The following is a 23,319-nucleotide window of genomic DNA, read 5'->3' on the forward strand; positions in this document are numbered from 1 at the left end:
AGACAGTACCAAGGTCAACCTGCCAGCCTATCGCCTCTCTCCAGCACCCAGAGAGAATAAAATGCCCCATCACAGAGCTTGGTGAACAGTCACACTCTGAGAAAAGAACCTGGGAGACCTTAGCCACTGGCAATCGGAGGCGACAAAGGCTCTCCAAGGAGAGGCCCACACCTGCTGCTAAGGGACCTGGGACATGTACGCGCTCTTAACTTCCTTTCAAAGGTAAAACCCTGTATATGTGACAAACACAGTCGTCCTTTTCGTCTTCCCTCGTGCCACACTTCCAGCAATGCAAGCGAGCAGCCGTTGGTGGGGGGCTGTTAGTGGTCCTTGGTCCTGCTCAGCCGCTGGTCAGCTGTGATGAGCCCCTCCCCCAAGCACGTGACAGTGAGTGAGTGACCGCTGGCCCCTCTCCCTCCCCTTTCTCAGCATCAAAGGAGCCTGAATTCGGACTGAGGCGGGATGGTTGTCTGAGACACTAGCGTGCCCTCTTCTCGGGGTGCAAGCTTGTCCGACAATGACTCACCTCTGAATTTACTGGCCTGTCATGAGGCGAGGAGAGTGAACTTGGGTTCAGTGTCAGCAATAGCCTGATCTTCTGCCAAGACAACACAACAGTGACCTTAGAGGGGTTATGTGAGAGCTTCCTAAGAAAGCCCTACTCTCATTAGATGATATTTCATTTTCGGCCACAAAAGGGTGGACTACTCTACTGGTGGTTGAATTCATTTGCTAGGTAGAATTTTATGAGCTTCAATAGCTCGGGACTCTTTCCTGTTTCCATCTCCCAATTCAGAGGACCTAGTCATAATAATACTGACTACATTCTTTCTCTTAAAACAGACTAAAACTATCAGCCCTACCTTTATCGTGCTCCATATGTTCCCAAAATAATGAAAAGTGCCTCTCCTCTGGGTTTCCTATTTAGGCTCCACCACTAACTAGAAACACACCTTGGAGACACATTGCGACTTCCTCAAGCCTGTTTCCTCATCAGTCATCCTGAGATGCTTCTACCCAACTCCCAAGATGAATGTATGGATTAACACAAGGATGAAACAGGACAATGCCTAGCGTAACATACCCAGTATCTCTACATCACTGCAGAGAGAAACCTCCCTCGCCTGGGTCCCTCTAGCTGTCAAACCCGCTCATGTCCTCACCCCTGCACTGCCTTCTTATTCTCACCATCCTAGTGCAGATCCTCATGACCCAAAACAAAGGACGATGGTAGGGTTAATGCCAGCAGCTAACCCTGCGGGTCCTTGTACAAGGCACTGTTTTAAGCCCTTTACACGCCCACAGCTTCTTTTGAGGGTCATAACACTATTTCACAGATGAAGGAACTAAAGCATAAAGGGGGAAGAAACTTGTCCAAGACGTGACCCTTGTCTTAAAAACCTTTCAGGATCCTATACTGCCTCGAGCAAGTGCTTCAAACATATACATCTCATTTTCAAAATAGACTGTAAACCAGTTTCTAAAGATTCAAATTAAAAAGCATCATGCATACTTGTACAGGTTTTAGGCTAACCATTAGGCAAATGGGTGGCCATCCACCATGTCAACCCATGTCTGGCTTCACACATTTTTGTGCACATGTGGGAAGGAAGGATGCCCTTCCTCTCTGGGGGCACTCATCTGAATTTTCTTTAAATGGGTCATTTGCTGGAAGGTTGTGACAGTGCAACAGAATCATGTACGTGTGTGTGTGTGTGTGTTTTCTAGGCCTGTGTGTGGTCACATGAAATCATATAGTTCCTGGATTCAATTAACTGCCAGTTGTGGAAGCTTGTGCTGCTGGGGCCTTACCAAGCTTCTCTTCCTCTTGTATAAATAGCTAACTACACCTCCCAGCTCCTTTCAGTGAAAAGGGGGACAGAACACTGACCAACAGAACATGGATGGAGATGAGGCAGGCCACTTCTCACCATGGCCCGTAAAAATCACCCAAGCACAAACCCTGTTTCCCACCTCCCCCCAGTGAGGACCTCGGTGGCCACCAGTGGAAGAAAGAAGCTTAAATTCCTGCCTTTACAGAGCAGAGCCTCTCACTCCCCTCCCCACACCCCCCCCAACATCACACACACACACACACACACACACATACACACACACACGATGCTCAGCTGATCAGCAATGAAGTTTCTCATTGTGTTGAGTCCTTGAAATGTTGGCAATTTTTTCTTTATCAACAGTCTGCCTTGATTAATGCACAGAGTTGAGGGAGTTCATCTGTCAAGGCAAATCCTTCACAACACAGTTGTGGTCAGCTCTACAATAAAGAGAAAGAATCCCAGGACAACTCAGACAGCTTTAGTTCTTGCTATACACATGAGGCGTCTCTCCTCTGATTGTTGATGAATCTTAAAATTTTCAGTGAATATCTAACAGGCAAGCGCTGCACTGAGATATGTGTGTACTGAATGATATTACTGACTCTGAACATTTATTAGAAATATTTGAAAAACTTTCCAACAAACAAGGAGAACTCCAGCTGAAGAATCCGCTCATGAACACCTTCCGAAATGGCAAGTGAGGTATGAGAATTGTTAAAGACAGCCCGATTTCAACCGGAAACCCAAAGTCTCCATTACTCCCTCAAGTCTCTTTCAGATCAGTGACACTGTAACTGATACATCTCTGCAAGCCCCAAGCACTTTATTTATATAACAGTATCATCCATTAATGTTAAACTCCTTACATATGTCTGTTGTGCCTGTAGATTTACCTCCTCAAGGGGTAGAAGAATTCAGCAAAGTGCCTTATGCAAACACAGAAAGTCATCAAGGCTGCTTGAATAAAAAATAGTAATTATGGGCTGTAGTAGATAATCATAAGCATTCCTAAAAAGGCCTAGATCCAAGGATTTTTCAAACTGCAAAGATTTAAGAATCAGAATTTGGAGTTCCCACTGTGGTGCAGTGAAAACAAATCTGCCTGGTGTCCATGAGGATACAGGTTCAATCTCCGGCCTTGCTCAGTGAGTTGGGGATCCAGCGTTGCCTTGAGGGGTAGTGTGAGTCACAGATGCAGCTTGGATCCTGCGTTGCTGTGGCTGTGGTGCAGGCTGGCAGCTGTGGCTCTGAATCAAACCCTAGTCTGGGAACTTCCACATGTCACAGGTGTGGCCCTAAAAAGCAAAAAAAAAAAAAAAAAAAAAAAAAACACTTAGCTTTGAACTGGTATGCCGGATGGAGGATATATTGAATACTTACAAAGCCAATTTAATCTAAAAACCAAATCATTTCTATATATAATCCTCTGGTTTTGGTTCTCAGTCCTGCTCCTCATTCTCTCTTTCATCCGAGCTTCCTCATCCTTTTCTAAGACATGTCCTTTCTGGCTGAACAAGCTCGGAGCACAATTTGCAGTCACGGCAGCACAATGCGGTCACCATCTTTATGAAGAGATGCCATCCAGCCCGCAGCTGCCTAGAGGCTCAGCAGCTCTTGGCTCAAGCCCAAGTCATGAGACAAAACAGGTGCCCTCAAAATCAAAACTGAAGCACCACAGCCACTCATGCTCAACCACCTTTACAGCTGGAAACTGTCAACTTGATACCAACAAAAAGTGCCTAAAAAGTGAGCAGAAAACCCACGTTGGTTTTTTTTTTTTAATTTACTTTATTGAAGTATAGGTGATTTACAATGTTGCATTAATTTCCGATGGACAGCAAAGTGATATACATATATTCTTTTTTGTATTCTTTTCCATTATGGTTTATCACAGGATATTGAATATAGTTCCCTGTGCTATAACAGTAGGACCTTACTGGTTACCCATTACATATATATAATAGTTTGCATTTGTTAATCCCAAACTCCCAGTCCATCCCACCCCTACCCTCCCTTGACAACCACAAGTCTATTCTCTATGTCAGTGAGTCTGTTTCTGTTTCATAGTAAGTTCACTTTGTGTCCTATTTTAGATTCCACATGTAAGTGATATCATATGGTATTTCTCTTTCTCTTTCTGACTGACTTAGTCTGATAATTTCTAGATCCATTCATGTTGCTAAAAATGGCATTCTTTCATTCTCTTTCATGGCTAAGTAATATTCCAGTGTGTGTGTGTGTGTGTGTGTGTGTGTGTGTGTGTATCAATAGATAGATAGATAGATAGACAGACAGACAGATATCCCACATATTCTTTTTCATTCATCTGTTGATGGACACTTAGGGTGCTTCCATGTCTTGGCTATTGTCAACAGTGCTGCTATGAACACTGGGGAGCATATATCTTTTTGTATTAGAGTTTCCTCTGGTTGTATGCCCAAGGTCTTGTTTTATTTCAGGAGAAACCACTACAATTGTTTTCACTGTCTTCAATTTAGCCCATTCTGGCTAAATCCAACACTGTTTTGGAAAATTCAGCACCCAGCACAGCAGGTAAGAACTGAGTGAATAGGGAGGGGTATGAGGAGCTACTGAACATAAAGAAGCACTGAGAGAGCCCAGGACTGACTGAAGGAAGCACTGACCTAAAAATACATCCAGAGGTGTAGCGCTCAAACTCGGAGGCACCATCTTTATTACAAACCGGCAAATTAAAAGAGAAAGAGAGCAAGAGAGAGGAAGTTACCTAGACCTACCACTTTTTCATCACAGTCACAATGTTCCCGATAAGAGGAGAACAACCGTGTGAATTCATAAAGAGTAACAACCGCTGACTCTTTTGTACTCTTTTGAAATTGCCATCTGAGACAGAGCTGGAGTGACATCGGACTGTCACCATCCTGGTTTACTTACCTAAGTTAGCATTGTGTAATGTTTGGCTGTGTTTGAAAACCGATCCACTCTCAAATGTGAAACCACTGGTCTGAGGATCCGCAAAACAACAAATTCTGAAAGGATCCCAAAACCGTTCTGAGCAAAGGCATTGTTGTCCAAATCTCCCTTTGGATTTAACAATTTACACCACTAATCTGGGGTAGATTTTTCAGGCTTATTTAATAAAATATCATTGATGTTTCTTGCTAGGACAAAAAAAAGGAAGAAGGATCATTGGCTGGGAAAGTTTTTCCCCACTTTTCCAGGGTTTGCACTGATTTCTCTACTACATCCTCACGTATGCACAAGGTTCCTGCATTAAAAAAAACAAACCAAACAAAACAAAACAAAAAAAAACTTGTCTGTAGCATGGAAAGGTGATTAGAAAACACCACAGAAGCCCAATTTCTTTCCACCTCCACTTTCAAAATAATTAGTTGTTATCTGGAATTAAAATGGGACTAGAAGCAAATTATATTTTTTTCTATTCCGAATCCTTCCTGCTCACAAAAGACAAAGTGAAAAGGCAAGACCGAGGCAGCGTTCATGAGCGGAGGAAAGTGGCAGTACCGGTAAAGGCAGCAAGGCGAGGTCTGGGGGTGGGACAGTCCGGCTCTCCATCCACAAGGCAGAATGGCACCCAGGGGCTTCCCCTGGGAGGGGGTCTCCTGCACCTCTGTAGCAGTGACTGTGGCAAAGAAACTCACCTGCTAATAACATGGATTAAGTCGAGCACTGGAGCAGCGAGCCAAGCAGAGCAGCACATCTAGGCCCAAATAAGGCAGAGAGAAGAGGGAACAATGGCCTGATTGTGGCAAGTCTGAAGTCTACATGGGTGAAAACTGGCTTCTGCCACCCTTCCGCTGTGGGTGTATGCAATTATGACCCTCGAAAAGCCTAACTGTTCATAATCAGGTAGGAGGACTTCGAGGCACCCTGGATTCCTTGCCAGAAAGAGCTTTCTTCCAGGGCACATGCAGAAGTAGATGATGTTATACCAGGTCATTGCAGCGAGCTTCAAAATTGGTTTTAGATTTCATTCAACAAACCCATAGCCACAGACCACAGACATTCATCAGCATCTTGTGGTTGGACAGAAGACAACAAACCCAAGCATTTAATCAAGGTCTAGCCTTTATGGGACGATGATCCTGCTGGTGGATAAGCCATCTATCTGCTCACTCTGCAGTGCTGTCCCAGTGCCAGTGACAGGGTAGACTAAAACTTCTTTTAGTCTCTTGTTAGTTCAGGTTTGCAAAGTCATTCTCCAGGATGTGCCATCTCTGGTCGGGTTTTTTCTGAATGCAATATTATTTGCCCCATGAGAAATAAACCTATGACTTCTCTGGCATAGTATGCTAATTCTAGTCAGCATTTCCTTAACTTCATCCATCCCTGTTCCACCTGCACAATTTTTGCCATACTAGCAGAACACCTACATTCTCTACTATTTAGCTCCTTCTAAGTCAATTTTTTTTAATTTGGCTAGGGTTTATTTTTAAATCACGAACATAAATAGAAAGCTATTACCATTATCAGTTATAGAAGATAGCAATGCAGGGAGTTCCCGTCGTGGTGCAGTGGAAATGCACTGGAACCATGAGGTTGTGGGTTCGATCCCTGGTCTCGCTCAGTGGGTTGAGGATCTAGTGTTGCCGTGAGCTGTGGTGTAGGTCGCATATGTGGCTTGGATCTGGCATTTCTGCAGCTCTGGAGTAGGCCAGCAGCTACAGCTCTGATTAGACCGCTAGCCTGGGAACCTCCATATGCCGCGGGAGTGGTCCTAGAAAAGGCAAAAAGACAAAAAACAAACAAAAAAAAGAAGATAGCAATGCATTATAGTGTTTACAGAAAGCAATCCAAAGGAAGTAAAACGCATTTTTTTAAAAAGGAAAAAGGATAACTTCTTTACTACAATTCAATATTAAATACAGCTGTTCTGCAGTACCTCTTAAAATCATCTGGTGGCATATGCCTTACACTTTGGGGGAAAAAAAATGAACTAAATGGATAATGACATAGTACTGTGATGTAAGTCAAATTACAGCATAGACTATAAAATTCAAATTACTAACCCTTTGGGCAGGATTCATGATGCATTTAAAAAAAAAAGTCTGCGCCAGATTCTTAGACAGCAAGAGAGTCCTATGGAATAATACTTCTTCTCACACATCCAGAGAGAATTTGCCTCAAATAGTTAAGACTCAGGGAGCAGGGAAAATAAACATAAAGTCCAGGTATTAAAGCAGATGCATCTCACCACGGAAAATGGCATCAGACTTTAAGCTGAAGACTGGATGCTCTTTTTCCAGACAACATCTTAACATATTCAAACAGATTCCAAAAACAAAGTTACGATTACCAAAGGGGAAATGTGGAGGAGGGAGGAATACATTCAGAGTTGAGGATTAGCATGTATATACTATTACATATGAGAGACAGCCAACAAGGACCTACTGTACAGCACAAGGAACTCTACTCAATATTCTGTAATAACCTATACGGGAAGGAATCTAAAAAATATATATATATATATATATATATATAAATAACTGAATCACTTCATTGTACACCTAAACACAGCACTGTAAAGCAACATCACTCCAATAAAAAAGAGAAACATACTCAGATAACTAACTTCATAACTCCAACCATCCTTTAGTCTAGAGGGAAACACCTCGTTTCTTTTATCCTATATACTTTAGCTTATTTGCCGGATTAAAAAAAAATAATCACCTACCACATTAGGGCATGAGAAGGTGGTCACTCTCCTGGCCTCTTCCTGGGTTTGTAGAGAAGCAGGCCTTGTCCTTCCCCTTTACTCAGCAAGGCCCAATGCGCCCTCCCGACCGCCTCGCCCCCGCCCCCAGAAGCTGCCCAAAGTTGCTGGGTGCTGAGTGACAGGTGCAGGCCCCACCCAGAGCACAGCCCGCCCGTCTGGGGACAAAAGCAGAGGCACAGGGCTCATCCCAAGAAAAGATCTAGAGCCTTGATCTAACCCGCCAGCATGGCCCTTCTCCCCAGGCTCACGTGTCTCTTTTCTAACACAACACACAATCCCTTTGACTTTGTGCTTTAATTATCAGAAAACAAAGCCATAGAAGTCAGGGTTTAGAGGTCTTGGCAGTTCTTCCCGGCCTAGGAAATCAGCCTGTGAAAATTCCTCTCCTCTCCTCATTTACAGATTTTTCTGGTGAGAAACATGAAATGTGTCTTTTCTTCTTTTTTTTCTTTTTACGGCCACATCCATGAAACATGAAAGGTCTTGGGCCCAGGCATCAACTTAGAGCTGCAGCTGCCGGTCTACACCATAGCCACAGCAATGCTGGATCCAAGCCACATCCATGACCTACACCGCAGCTCATGGCAACACCAGGTCCTTAACCCAACTGAGCAAAGCCAGGGATCAAACCCGCATCCTCATGGACACCATGTTGGGTTCTTAACCTACTAAGCTACAAAGGGAGTTCTGAAATTTGTCTTCTCTCCCTCCCTTGAGCCAGGAAGCATCAGGAAAGGATGCTTTTACTCCTGGAATCAAAGCCAACTTGAACTTCAGCGACTCGAGCATTGTACCCTTTCACGAGGAATATCCTGGATGTTTCCCACCCACCACGTGGGACAGCACAGGGCTGCCAGGAGCTGGCAGTGAATCTGTGCTCGAAACCACAGGAAACTGCTAAAGGGACATTAGTGGCCAGCATGGGAGTGAGGACGCCCAAAATCTTACTCCTCAGGGTGTTGACTCAGCATCCTCTGGGGAGCTTCTCAGCAATGCACAATCTCAAGACCTACCCCAGACCTAATGCATCAGAATCTACATTTTCACAAAATCATACAGTACTTCATGTTGCATTCAAGAGTCACAAGCACTGATCCAAAGGCCCCAAGTGGTCTGACACTGACATCTCACTTGCCTTCCTCTTTCACTGTCAAGCCGTGCCCTCTGGAAAATCCAGGAACTGAGGAAGCCAGCAAAGGTCCTACCACCCAGGGACCCAGCAGGACTCACAGGAACAGCCTCTGATCATGGAGCAGGCTGCAGGCTTACACAGGCCCCGGACACCAGCCCCAAACCCTTACACGTGCCTGCGGCCACACAAAGCAGGGGCTCTCACACTGCCTCGTAGGCTGCAGACACTAACTCTGACTTACCTATTCCAGCTGCCTAGGAACTTCACATGAATGTGATTTTATTGGCGGCGGGGGCGGGGGGGGGGGGGGGGGGGGGGAGGAAACACAGGGATTTGTGCCTGACCTGGAAATAGCTCAAGAACCATGTTCCTGCTGGTTATAGTAAAACCATGACCTTGATCTGCTCGGTCATCTGTGTGGTTTTTTCACAACCACAAAGAAAGCCCCCTCCACTACACACACAAGCCAGAACCAGGCTCTACCAATAGGGGAAAGGGGCAGTTAGCTCCCCCTTAGCATTTCTACAAAAACCTGATTAAAGGGGGGAGGGGGAGTTAGCAGGATCCTTACAAAACCCCATCTCAGAAGGCAAGGCTGAAAAGGAAAGGGGAGGGCAGCGACCCCAGGGAGAGAAAATGCTGTGCCTGACACGACTTCAGGGAGCGCGCACCCCCTTCATCCATAAGCTGGAAGAAACACGTGGACACGTGGGAAGAGGCATGTAGCAGCCCTTTTTCTCCTTCTGAAGATCTGAAAAGACAGAGCTGACGTGGGAACCGGTAAAAGTGGCCACTGACGATGCCAAGGCCCCCCAGAGCCTTGCGTCCCATCAGAGTTGGTAACAGGATGAGGACCTTCAGGCTCTGTGTTTTCTCTGTTCCCAAAGAATTAAAGCCGCTACATTTCCTCTTTCTCGCGATATTTCTGGATCCCTGCCCCTTTGCCTTCCTAAAAGCCAGCTTCAAAACTGTTTTGTCTCTTCAGATGGAGGGATTGCAGGAACCATTTTCCAAAGTCACTGCTCCCTTGCAGTGTTAACAGCCAGGCGGTCTTTAGGACTGAGATCATCGCTAAGACAAGAGAGAGCGGTTTCCATCACGTAGGCCTTAGATAATGGAGACACAGGACAGCCTCGGGGCAAGGCTGGCCGCCGAGGCCTGCCCTGGGCCCTCTATGGTGCTGGGGAAGCTGCCCATCAATGACTTCTGTGCTGAGAGCAGGGCCAGCCTCTGGACTGCTTGCTGCCCCTGGCCCAGGGCAGCCAGTTCTTTTAAGGGGTCCAGTGACCTGGAGCTGTGGCTCAGGGTTGGCTTAAAAAGATGGGTGGGGGCAACCAGCCCTCATTTAGAAACTGCAACCAGAAGCCCACAAGAGCATGGAGGGGGACCACAGCAAACCCCGTTTGGACAGGCCAGGTCCAGCAGGTCAGTGGGGAGAGAAGAGAGAGGCCAGGAAAGCCCCACTATGGTGCAGATGGGAGCTCTGGGGCAATGCTTTCAGAAAATCAGCTCCACCATCATCCTTATAATCAAACCCCTTTTACCTAAGCTGAGCAGGGTCCCCCGGCAGCCAATTTAGGCATTGTCTCTCAAAATAATTTTTTCACTTTTTCCAGTACCTTCAAGGTAAGAATTCTTCTGAAAAATAAAAGTAGACCTGATATTAAGATCATATGGCTTGGCCTAAAGACAGTTGCCAGGAATTCCTGTCGTGGTTCAGTGGGATAAGGACTCAACATTGTCTCTGTGAGGATGCAGGTTTGATCCCCAGCCACGATCAGTGGGTTAAGGTTCTGGCATTGGTGCAAGCTACAACGTAGGTCACAGATGTGGCTCAGATCTGGTGTTGCTGCGGCTGTGACATAGGCCTCAGCTGCAGCACCGAGTCAGCTCCTAACCTGCTAACTTCTATATGCAGCCATCTAAAAAAAAAATTTTTTTTAATAGACAGCTTCCAATGGGATCTGATAGGTGACAGCAATTTAAAGAGTGAAAGGTAAAATCATTTCTTCACTATGTTTTCAATCAAGTACTTACTATCATAGCTGCCTTTAAAAAAAAATGACTCACAGAAAAATACTGTATCGGCCTTGATTTGTCCAGAGGACATCAGGTTGAAAGAGCCAGACCTCAGGGTCATTGAGAAAGAACCTACCAGGTGTTTGGTAGGAAAGCAAAATAAAACACAAACAGGTGTAAAATAGGAGAGAAAGAAAAGGATTATCATTTTTATAAACAATAGAGTACGCTTGGGCTTAGCCTCGGGAAATGAAACCAGAGTCCTTGCAAGAACTGAATTCCATCACCAAAGACAGGACCCCGGGAGCTGCCACTTTCACGTAAAGCAATTAATCAAACATGCTCTAACAAGCCGTGGTACCAGCCCGCTCAGGCAATGGTCTAAGGGCTATAAAACACAAGGTTACACCAGGGTACCCATTTAAAAGTGAAAGGTTAAACAGGACATAAATACTCTGTTAGGACGTTCAATTAAAAGGAAGCAACATTATGGTGAAATCTGAAAATCAAAATAAACTCACAAGTATGCCACACAAATTCAAGGGGGTGGATCTACCAGTGGCCTGATTAGACTAAATTAAACTGACAGAAATGGCTGGACAGCAAGCGAGTCTATTCGCTGCAAAGACACAGATTCTCACGAGAGCATGCCAGGCACCTGGGCCACAGCCAGGAGAAGCTAACCCTTCCCCAGGGCGCCTTCCACCACCTTACAGCCCTCAGGACCTGGACAAACGACCACACTGCTGGTCCTCAATGCCATGTTCGGTAAGATACGGGAGCGGCCTTGGGATTTCCCAGGCCACTCTCCACCACTGTGAATAAGACTGAACTTCTTTGGCAAAGTTATTGCCTAAAAAACTGTGTGTGCGTTTTTGGTAAACACCTGAAAGATGACATTTAATAATGGCATTAATTTCATCCCCAAACGTATGCATAGCTTTTCTAGAACCATCGGGGAAAAGCACCTCCAAGAACATTTATCCTGCCGTATTTCCCAAAACGTGCCCCCAGCAGCAGAAGAGACAAATGGACGATTCAAGTGGAATCCTTTTTCTTACCATTTCGGGAGACGTCAAGTTCCACCAGCTGCATGAAGTTTGCTATTTCTGGAGGGAGCCGCTGAATTTCATTATCACTAAGTCCAAGCTTTCGTAATTTGACCAGCTGGAAAAATTGCTGAAAGACAAAAGAGTTTTGTATAGGTCTTAACATGTGTTTGCAATGTAAACTTTTTTCTCATATGAAATGTAAAACATGTCTGCTAAAAATTAATGAAGATAACACCAGTGTCCATTTCTTATTTTGATACTGTGCCACTGTCATGTGATGATGTCACCGCTGGGATAAACTGGGCACACAGGACATTTCTGTGCTATTTTTGAAAATTCCAATCAATCGACAATTATTTCAAAATTAAAATGTTTAAAAAATGAATAAGTAACTCAATGAGAATAATAATGACTCATTTAAACTCTTCAGTAGGTGGTCACGCTTTCTACTTAATGGAAACAGATATTAAATCTGCAATGCTAAAGATATTTGAAAATTAAAACTTTTTTTTTTGCTTTTTAGGGACACACCTGCAGCATATGGAGGTTCCCAGGTGGAATCAGAACTACAGCTGCTGGCCTGCACCACAGCCACAGCAACATAGGATCTGAGCCGCCTCTACGACCTGCAACATAGGATCCAAGCCACCTCTACGACCTACACCATAGCTCATGGCAACACTGGACCACTGACCCATTGAGCGAGCCAGGGATCGAACCCGAATCCTCATGGATACTAGTCGGATTCAATCTGCTGCACCAGGACAGGAACTCCCAAATAAAACATTTTAAAACATTTTTAAAGGAAATTACTGTCCATCAGAAAATATATAAAGAGCCCACAAATGTGTGGAGGAGAAAAAAATTTTTCCCAATCTGTAACAGAGCCTACACTGGGTACTTCCATTAACCACAGCACACAGCACATGCCTTTTACCCTACGCCCTTAAAAACTGTACTAAAACAGCATTAAAGGAGTTTAGAGAGAGATGGATACAGATACAAAAATATAAGATAAAGGCATGACGGCAATTCAAAATGAGAAGAGAAAAAAAGCAAAATGAGAGGAGACAAGATGCAAACTAGGAATGCAACAAAACTCTTGAAGCTAGAAAACAGATAAATAAATGGTAACTAACAAAAGAATCAAAACAAAGGTGAAATTTCTGCCTGTGGAGTGAGTAGCCAATAGGAGATTAGGTGCAGTACCTCTAAAGGAAGGAGAACTGGATATAAAGACAGTTGAGGGAGTTCCCGTCGTGGCACAGTGGAAACGAATCCAACTAGTAATCATGAGGTTGCGGGTTCGTGTCTGGCCTCGCTCAGTGGGTTAAGAATCTGGCGTTGCCATGAGCTGTGGTGTAGACCAAAGACACGGCTAGGATCCTGCATTGCTGTGGCTGTGGCATAGGCCGGCGGCTGTAGCTCAGATATGACCCCTAGCCTGGGAACCTCCATATGCCAAGAGTGAGGCCCTAAAAAGCAAAAAATAAAAAAAATGAAGACAGTTAGGTCCCCATGTCCCCTTCTCTCCACGGTACAACCAGGCAGAGGATTAGAAATTTCCAACTGTCTTAAGTACAACTAAAGGTGGGGGTGATGCACCCTACTGGAAACAGGGGGAGGAGTCAGCGCCTACTCTGTGGACCCCTCTCCTCCAGGCTCCCAGAATGCAGATGTGGGTTATGCCACAGGGACACCCCATGTTATAAGCCCCACCCATGCACACAGAGCTTCGATTCTCTTTTTTTTCCTCTTCGAGCGCCTGTATCTCATTTAAACATAGCCGAGGTTCTCTAGACACCTAAGGAAAGCCCTTGACACGCAAGAGAGTGGGGGCACCCACACACCTCCCAGAAGAAACAAATATAATGTAGGGAGCAGGAAAAATTCATGAGGCCCCAAAATACAATGAATGCCCACAGGGAAATAAGAGAAAGTGAAACAGCATGATGCCATGAAAGGTAAGCTTCAAAGAAGAAATAAGCTCTCAGAGATGAAAAACTAGTGCGGCATCAATATAACAATCCAATAAAAGAGATAAAAAATAAAGTTAACAAAAATTCCCTCAGGAAGAGGAACAGAAAGACAATGAGATGGAGAAACAGGAAAGACAAACATAGGAAAATGAGAGGATCGGTTCACAAAGCACTACATCCAAAAAACAGGTATTCCAAGGAGAGAAAACACAGGGACTGCAAAGCATGAGTTTCTGCCTTGAAGTGGCCCACCATGTTGCCAATAAAATGAATGGAACAAGGGAGTTTCTGTTGTGGCTCAGCAGAAACGAACCTGACTAATATCCATGAGGACCCAGGTTTGATCCCTGGCCTTGCTCAGTGGGTTAAGGATCCAGCATGGCCGTGAGCTGTGGTGTAGGTAGCAGACGTGGCTTAGATCTGGCTTTGCTGTGGCTGTAGTGCAGGCCCGCAGCTGCAGCTCCAATTCAATTCCTAGCCCAGGAACTTCCATATGCTGTAGGTGCAACCCTTAAAAAAAAAAAGAAAGAAAGAAAGAAAATGAAAAAGAAACAAACAAAACACAGAGGGATACCAAGGAATATTATAAAATTTCATAACTCCAGAAGTAAGAAGTACCTAAAAGTTTCCAGAGACCGAGGTGGGGGAGGAGGAGGAACAGAACAAAGGACAAGGAATCAGACTCATCAGCAGCCTTGAAAGCAGGAAAGCAGTGGAGCGCTGCCTTCAAAATTCCAAGAAAACATTATTCTTCCCCATCCTAAAATTACATACCCAAACTATCAAGCAAGCATGATGACAGAATAGAGACATTCTAGGCAGGCTTGGTCTCAGAAAATTTATCTTCCTTGAACATTTCTCAAGGATCCATCAAAATGTGGAAGTGAATCTACAAGCAGGAGGATCGGAGTTTCAGAAATCTAAGAATCAACAAAACTGAGAGAGTAAGAAAAAAACAGCCAGACAATTCCAAGATGGTAGCCGAGCTGCAGGTCCCAAGAGTAGCTAGTCCACCCAGAAGAAAATACGCCAGCTCTTAGAGGAGAGCTTTGGAAAATAAAAATAATAACGCATGTGAGGGATTACCTGATGTGCTTGGAAGGATCCAGATGCCATTTGGTGATAAATCAGAAATTGAAATTGAGAAAACAAAGCAAGCAAAAAAAAGGAGGGAGTTATTTAGTCCAGAAAAAATACATAGTAGAAGACATAATCATTTAAATATAAGATCTGGTGATGAACACTACTCAGCCATAATATCTTAATATTTCAATATTGTTAAAAACAAAAGTTATATTATGTCCATATTGAGAGGAAGGGAAAGAAACTGTTAAGTGCTAAAGACTCAGCTTCCACAGAAGGAAAGCAATAAGTAACTAAAAAGCAGGGGTGGAGTAGGATCAAACTGCGAAAGCGATCCTTTTAGCAATGGGGAGGCAAATGCTGGCAGAAACATCCCAGAGCTGGGTGTTCTCGAGCCCAGAAGAGGCCACCAGTCCTCACCAATCCTACATGGCTTTTCGGATTTTCTTTTTTTTTTTTTTTTTTTTTTTTTTTGGTCTTTTTGCCTTTTCTTGGGCCGCTCCCGCGGCATATGGAGGTTCCCAGGCTAGGGGTTGAATCGGAGCTGTAGCTGTCAGCCTATGTCGCCAGAGCCACAGCAATGCGGGATCCAAGCCACGTCTGCGACCTACGCCACAGCTCACAGCAACGCCAGATCCTTAACCCACTGAGTAAGCGCAGGGATCAAACCCGCAACCTCATGGTTCCTAGTTGGATTCGTTAATCATTGCGCCACGACAGGAACTCCAGGCTTTTCGGATTTTTAAAAACATTATTGGTATATATTGCTTGGCTAAAAATAGAAACTGAATTTACAAAGGAAAACGTTCCTACTAAGATTAGAGGGTGTTCCAAGTGACAACTGTGTCAAATGCTACATTTAATAAGCTTCAAATTTTTGTTTGGTAAAAAGAACTGTAATTTATATAACCAAAAAGGCATCGTCTTTTGGAAGCCAACTGGGCAACACGCAAAGCATAAAAAGTTTTCAAGTCTATTGACATCGTTACAATACGTTTGGGTATCTGCTCGCGTAACATAATTGAAAATAAGAGAAACAGGCTACAATGCACACTATGTCTTTGCATTCATATCCGTAAAACTGAAGAACATGTCAAATAAAGCAAATGATGAGCATGTTATTAACAATTCAGTATTAAGCAAAGACCAAAAAGCAGTTACTATGAAGACCACAGCACTTGAAAAAAGATTTACAATGCAAATATCATTTTTAAAAAAAATTAAATGGCAGGGACACTGTTGTAAAAAAAAGCACGTATGCCTGTGGGGAAGGGAGCATGGGGGAAAAAAGTTATGCTAGGCGATAAGGAACAAGTATGAACAGCTTTATTTTCTAAGAAAAAAGGAAGATATTTTAAAATAAAACGAACCCTGAATCTCAGCAAATGAATGCCACCAATTAGCTATATATGATAATAAGAGTGCCTGACAAAAGGACTAATCCTTTGGGTTTCTTTCATCATAGAGCTGAAATTTAATTTCTTAAGGAAAAGTACTGAAATTTCTTTATGTGGGTTCTACTAAAGCATTAGCTGACACAAAAGCCATTCAAAGGAGTCACATTTGAATAACTGAGCTTATGCCAGTTGTTCAAAGAGTCTGACAGTTTCATAATGCATCGAAGTGTTTACTCAGGCATGAAAAAAGCTTACTTTGTTTTCCAGGAAAGGCATAATAGCAACAGCACAAAAAACCATCACCAAATCCATACATTCAGGGACCATTTGGAAATAATACAAGAAATCAAGGCAGTAAGGGATCTGGACCTATGGTGAATACTAAGTTATTAGTTTTACATCTGTGGCAGTGACAGCCTGCAGATCCCCGTGTCCAAGGGCAGCCCTTACAGCCGGCACATTTGAGTTTGGCTCTGCCTATTGAAAGCATCCTCAAAAAGAACATGTCGCAAATACCACTTTATTCAACCAGGGATGCACACACCAGACGGAAAAACAGCCCTATCTGACAGCATCCCCAGAGAAAAACAGTAATTCCTCAGTCCTTCCCTCATCATCCTGAGGGACATCTTAATGTGGCAACGAAATGCTTCAAATTAACAGACACAATGCCACGAAGACGTATTAAATCTTCACATTTTCGACTTCCCCAGAGAGTCACGGAAGAAAACTCAACAAGCCTATAAACCCTTCTGCCTTCTCTCTCAGATTATCAGGGCACGTGAGGAACTGTCCGTGTAGTGTCTTGGCAGGATGCCTCCGAGCAGAGACTGTGTGATGGGACACACAGACACCATTCTTCAACCACACCAGGCGGATCACAGCGTGCCGGCCCACTTGGGGCACGTTCTGTACAATTACACGCCAGGAAACCACCATCGCCTTGGCTTGAGATGCTGCGCCACCTTCTTCTTACGGCGACCACTGTTTTCAGTACGCACGGTGTCTCTAATGCCGTGGAACGAAACGTCTCTTTTTCCCACTCCCCATCTCTAACAAGACTCTTTTTCCTTCTTAGGAACCCTCAGTCCTAAAAGAGCTCCGTCCTTTTCTAGCACAATAGGGACATCCACCGTCCCCCACTACCCAAACTTCTCCATGAGGCAGAGAAACATGAGTTGCTGTTACAGATTCACCTGGGGGACAACAGTCTAAAGAATGTTATTAAACTCCTTAAAAGCTGTTTGAGCTGTTATGTATCTCATGTACTCACAGACTTCCTCTCTAGGAGCCTTCTAAGCCTTAAACTAAACGTGGACTCCCTTTCATCCTACATAACTCTCATTGCACCCCCACTCCTGTCCCCACAGACCTGAACAGCCTTTGTGGTCAGTCTCCCTGATAAAGATATTGCAAACCAATGGTTCTAATCCCCAGGTAAGACTAACACGTGTTACAGTATTTATCATTTGTATCATCTGGCCATGTCCTTTTCTAATAAGACTAACAAAAAAAAAGTGACTTTGACTTTATTACCTAGAAATTCTATTTCTAGGTATACAACTTACATATCAAAAAAAAAAAACAAACTCTCACATATATTATTCCAAAATACAAATAAGAATGTGTGTGACAGAATTATTCACAATCCCTCAAAACTGCAAATACCCCAGTGCCCATCAATAGCAGATCTGATAGAGGTATATTCTTACCTTGAAATTTCACAGTGATCAAATTGACCACTTACTCTGAGTTATAATATAGAGAAATCTTAGAACTACTAATATTTAGCAAACATTAAAAAGTCAGATACAAAAAGAATGTATACTATATCATTCCATTTATATATTGTTGAAAAACCACCAGAACTCCTTTGTTTAGAGATGCATACAGAGATGGTCAAAATTATTTAAAAAAAAAAAAAAGAATAAAAGGCAAAGAATTCCCATTAATGTACCATTAAATCAGTTAGTGACTAAGTGTAGGTAGGTATGAGGAAAGGATTATGATCAGGAAGGGCATACAATGGGATTTTGGAGCCCTAGCAATGTTAAATCTTTTAACCTGAGTAGCAGTCATGAGGGTTCATCTTATAATTTGTTAGAAGCTATATATTTACCACAATAAGAAAAGTTGGGGGGTTTTGTGTTTTTTTTGGGGGGGGGTCTTTTTAGGGCCACACTAGCGGCATTTGGAGGTTCTCAGGCTAGGGGTCTAGTCAGAGATACACCTGCCTGCCTACGCCACAACCACAGCAACACCAGATCTGAGCCGCATCTGCAACCTACACCACAGCTCAAGGCAATGCCGGCTCCTTAACCCACTGAGCGAGGCCAGGGATCAAACCCACAACCGCATGGTTCCTAGTCGGATTCGTTTCCACTGCGCCAGAATGGGAACTCCAGCAAAGTTTTTTTTTTTTTTTTTTTTTTAATTTTTAACTACTTACTAATCAGGAAGAAAGAATACCAATTAGCACCAATGACATCACATTCTTTAACTCACCAGAGTCAATGAATAGCAATGACATTCTGTGTGGAGGAGGAGGAGGAGAAATTAAATGACCAATAGTAACCAAAATACAACATTAGAAGAATAATGCTAAAGTTGCTACGATGTAATCACCAACCTTTATTGAGGGATCCTCTGTGCTTGGCAGGGAGCTACGGATTTTATGTGGATCACACTCTCTAGTCATCTCAACATGGCCACAAGGCTGAGACCTACATGTATCAGTCAGCCACTGCTGCATAACAAACCATCCCAAACTTAGGGACTCAAAAACAACATGAATTTTTTCTCTTCCCACATTTCTGTGGGTTTGCTGGCTGTCAGTTCTTCTGCTGTTTTCACCTGAACTCACTCATGCAACTACACTCAGCTAGAGGGTCAGAAGGGCTGGACAGTTCACCCTGGCCTCACACCGATGGTCTAGCAATTAGTGCCAGCGCCCAGCTGGAGCTCCTCTGTTCTCCACAGGCCTCTTTCTTCTCCCTTACAATAGAGTGGCTTCTTACGTGAAGCTCTCCAAGCAGCATTCAAAAGAAGCAAAGAGTCTGTGAGGAGTCTTGGGGCCAAGACCTTGAAATGTGCACAATGTCATTTCTGCCATAGTCAAGGGAGTGGAGAAACACTCTCCACTGGTCAATGGAAGGAGCAGCAAAAACCACACTGAAAAAGCACAGGAGTGGGGAAATTTGAGAGATTAAATGGCCTACCACCAAAAGAGGCAGGAGCCTTGGGGGCGCCACAGAACACATGTAAAAATTCAGCAGATTATACTAGAAAATTCTGTGGTTGATCACAGCATAATGATTTTTTTCTAAAGGAACTTTAAAAAAAGTTTAAAAAAAGTCTAAAAAAACTTTAAAAAAATATAATAAGATACTGAATAAATGTTGGATAAGACAAGATTTTTGATAAATGATAAAAGTTACAATAAAGGGAAAAGTCCAAGAAATATTCACGGAAGAAGGAGAGGATCTGTTGGCTAAAGCAGAGAATTCAAATGATCATATCTCACATCCAGAAATTGGATTTGAAAGGATTTCAGCAAACCCTCAAAAATAAGTACTGATGATGTTAATAAGATGCTTTTTCTAGGGCACCTTGGTAAAGAGGAGTGGAATGGGAATGTCCCCCGAGGGTGAATCACTTGATTTCCCTGGTCCTCTGTTTCCTTGTGTAAAAAATAAGCATTAATGATCGAAGGGCCCTTTTTAGTTCTAAAAATATCAGGACTGCATTTGAAAATGCCTTCCATGTGCCATAAGAAACATGAAAATCCTATTAGCACATTATATAATAAGCATGAAGTTAAATGCATAAAATTGCAGAAAGTAGATTAGTGGTTGCCTAAGAAAGGGGAAATGACTGCAAAGGGCTTGGGGTTCCTTTGGGGGCGATGAAAACATTCTAAAATTAATTGTGGTAATGGCCACACCACTCCACAAATATACTAAAATCACTGAATCATGTGCTTTAAATGGGGGAATTGTATGGCCTGTGAATTACATCTCAATAAAGACGTCAGGAGTTGTGGTTCAGTGGGTTAAGGATCCAGTGTTGTCCCTGCAGCGACTTGGGTCGCTGACATGGCACAGGTTCAATCCCTGGTCCGGGAACTTCTGCATGCTTCCAGCACACAGCCAAAAAGAAAAAAAACAAACAAAATAAAGGCATCAAATCATGCACAGAAGTGGTAGACATCGATCAAGAAAAGGTCCCTCTTGGTAGTGAAAGATTAAGCTAGGGACACACAGACCCTGTTATTTAACTGAATTCTTATGTGCATCAATGAGTTAAAAGTTTTTTATCTCTGGCTCAGATGAGGAAAGAGGTTTTCGGCAACATTTAGCAGTTCCCCTGACACCACTGCCAGTTAATAACATTCTTTCAGGAAATTTCCAAAGCGCAAGCATGTTGGAGAATCACAGCGTAATAAATTCTCGGGTAATCGGCAAACAAAAAACATTTATGAAACTATATTCTAATTATCTAAATGAAACAAAGTCACGGGAAGGGGAAAGTGGGCTAGGATAGGGGTAAAACCAAAACCAATGCCAAAGCCATAAGAAAAGAGCATGCCACTGAGCCCGCATGTGAGAGCACACAGCTCTGCTGCCACCCACCCAATCCAGGCAGACGCCAAAGAGAGGAAATCGAGACAGGTGAGAAAGGGAGTAGCTTCAAGAGCACCAGGGGCCTGCAGAGGTAACTCCAGACAGTGGGGCCTCAGACCAGAGAAAGGCTGAGAGAGACAGGAAACCAGCAGACAGAAATGTGACACCAGCTTATAGTATGATCGAGCAAAAAAAAGGCACACAAGGAAAAAGGGCTTGGTCTACTTTTGGAGGCAAAGGCGGAAATGTCACCCAGCAGCAGGGCAGTCCTGGGAGAATTCAGAACAGACTGACTGCACTGCCTATCCAACCGGCAATTCGAGTTTTCTTCAGCACTTCTCAGATAGACATAGACTGGAATTCAAAAGAGAGTCACAAATAGCAGAGAACTGAAAACGTTCATTCACAAAATGGAAAGTGTACATCCGCGCTCTACCACCTAGGCCAGGGCACAGATAATACATAGGAAATGAGATAAAAGGTTCAATCCCTTCAATAAAAGCAGTTGCTCTCTAAGGCAAAGCAGGAAGAAATAGATTTCCTTGTCTACTGATTTAGCTATCAGGCAAATAAATGAAAGAGACCACAGAAAGAAAGTCCGCTGTTCTATAATCCAGCGTTTTGGGAGCTCCCGTTTTGGGAGGCTCAGCAGGTTACAAACCCAACTAGTATCCATGAGGATGCGGGTTCGATCCCTGGCCTCGCTCAGTGGGTTAAGGATCCTGCATTGCTGTGAGCTGTGGCAAGGCACAGCCTGGCTCAGATCTGGTGTGGCCATGGCTGTGGCGCAGGCCAGCAGCTGCAGCTCCGCTTTGACCTCAGCCTGGGAAATTCCATATGCCACAGGTGTGGCCCTAAAAAATTTTTAAAATAAATTAAGTAAAAATTAAAAATACAATATTTTAATCAGTTGATGATTGAGTAGCACAGGTGCCCTTTCTTTAGGCATCAAAGGAAGGAGCAGGGATTCTTTTCCTTGCATGGCCCCAGAAAGTCGCAGGTAAACCAAAGTTCAGAGAAGTCAGTGAGTTTCTGCCTGAGTGCTAGCATGTATGCTAGAGCATTTATTGTAAGGATGTTGAGTTTGCTTGGAATATTTCTCTTTCCAATGTTTCTGTCTCTGGTCTCCACTAATAATTTCACCCACTCTCATTTGCTACTGTATTTTAATGTTTTCACAGTGCTTTCATTAGATTATCAAGCTGGCATCACTAGTGAGTACTAACAAAGATATGAATGCCTCAAGGGTGCACCCCAGTAATTAAAATAACTCAAGTGTGAATCACTTTGACAATCATAAAACCAGGAATGCTTTCTTTATGGTGCCATGATCAGAAGTCCGGATGAGGCTGGTAGTGCAATGGTTTAGAGAAGAAAAACCCTCATTAAAAGTACGATGGATTAGAACTGCATTTCTTTACTGAGAACCTGGACCAGGGGAAAGCTGTGGACACTGGAGGGCAGGCTGATGGCACAGAGGGAGAAGAGACAGACTTGGATTAAGCAGAAGTGGCCCAGCACAGGAAAGGTCAAACATGCCAAGGTAAGAAAAAGATATCAACCCGAAACACTTAACACAGGGGAAGGATTAAATGCAGGATGGCAAATTCAAGCAGTGAACTATTGGATGGCCCATTAAAAAAAAAATCACGTTTCTAGAGAATATTTAATAATATGATAGATACATGTGTTTTAGGATTATGGAAAAATGTAAAATTGTAGAAACTATATAACCCTATTATGTTAAAATGTAATAATAATTTTGGGGGGGAAAAAAGTCTTTAAAAAGGTAAATCTGCTAAGAAAAAAAGAACTTGGGAGTTCCCATCGTGGCTCAGCAATGGTGAACCCGACTAATATCCATGAGGACATGGGTTCAATCCCTAGCTCCTTCAGTGGGTTAAGGACCCTGCGTTGCCATGAGCTGTGGTGTAGGCCAAAAATGGGGCTAAGATCTGATGTTGCTGTGGATGTGGTGTAGGCCAGCAGCTGCAGCTCTGATGTGACTCCTAGCCTGGGAACTTTCATAAGTCATATGCCCTGGGCATGGCCCTAAAAAGACCAAAAAAAAAAAAAAAGAAGAAGAAAAAAGAACTTAAATTCGGTGATTAAGGATCATTCAACTTTGGAGTACTGATGTTTTGCACCATAAAATCAAAGACTATCTGAAGAAAGTTGTTTTTGCTTCAAACTTGAACCAACTTCAAGCAAAGCTTGAAAGGAGGGCAATAAAGTTTACATAACAAAACACTGTTCTTCCAACAAGAAGTCAAACATATTCAATGAAGTTTATTAACGAAGTCTTATATTTTGACAGGGAATTTTCTATGGGATTGAATTTTTCACACATCGTACTCAGGAAGGCATTACAGGACTCAAAAGGAATACAATTTTGTTTCTGAGACTTGGAGGCTTGGATTCAATACAGTGTATCCAAGCTAACAGGAGCAGCAAGCACTACCCAGAGATTGTGAAAAGAAG

General features: G+C 43.4%; 1 protein-coding gene across 1 annotated transcript in view; it reads right to left on the bottom strand.

The window, feature by feature from the left end:
• Positions 1-23,319, bottom strand: part of LRRC1 (leucine rich repeat containing 1) — a 129,639-nt gene that overhangs the window by 67,999 nt on the left and 38,321 nt on the right. The window contains exon 2 of the mRNA XM_001927688.7: positions 11,767-11,884. Within this exon, the coding sequence (XP_001927723.2) occupies positions 11,767-11,884 (118 nt within the window). The remainder of the gene's footprint in view (positions 1-11,766; positions 11,885-23,319) is intronic.

Source organism: Sus scrofa, chromosome 7 (assembly GCF_054392235.1).
Source record: "Sus scrofa isolate SSC_HxYL_T2T_F1_AM1 chromosome 7, Sscrofa_HxYL_maternal_Yorkshire_Landrace_v2.0, whole genome shotgun sequence".
Taxonomy (NCBI): domain Eukaryota; kingdom Metazoa; phylum Chordata; class Mammalia; order Artiodactyla; family Suidae; genus Sus; species Sus scrofa.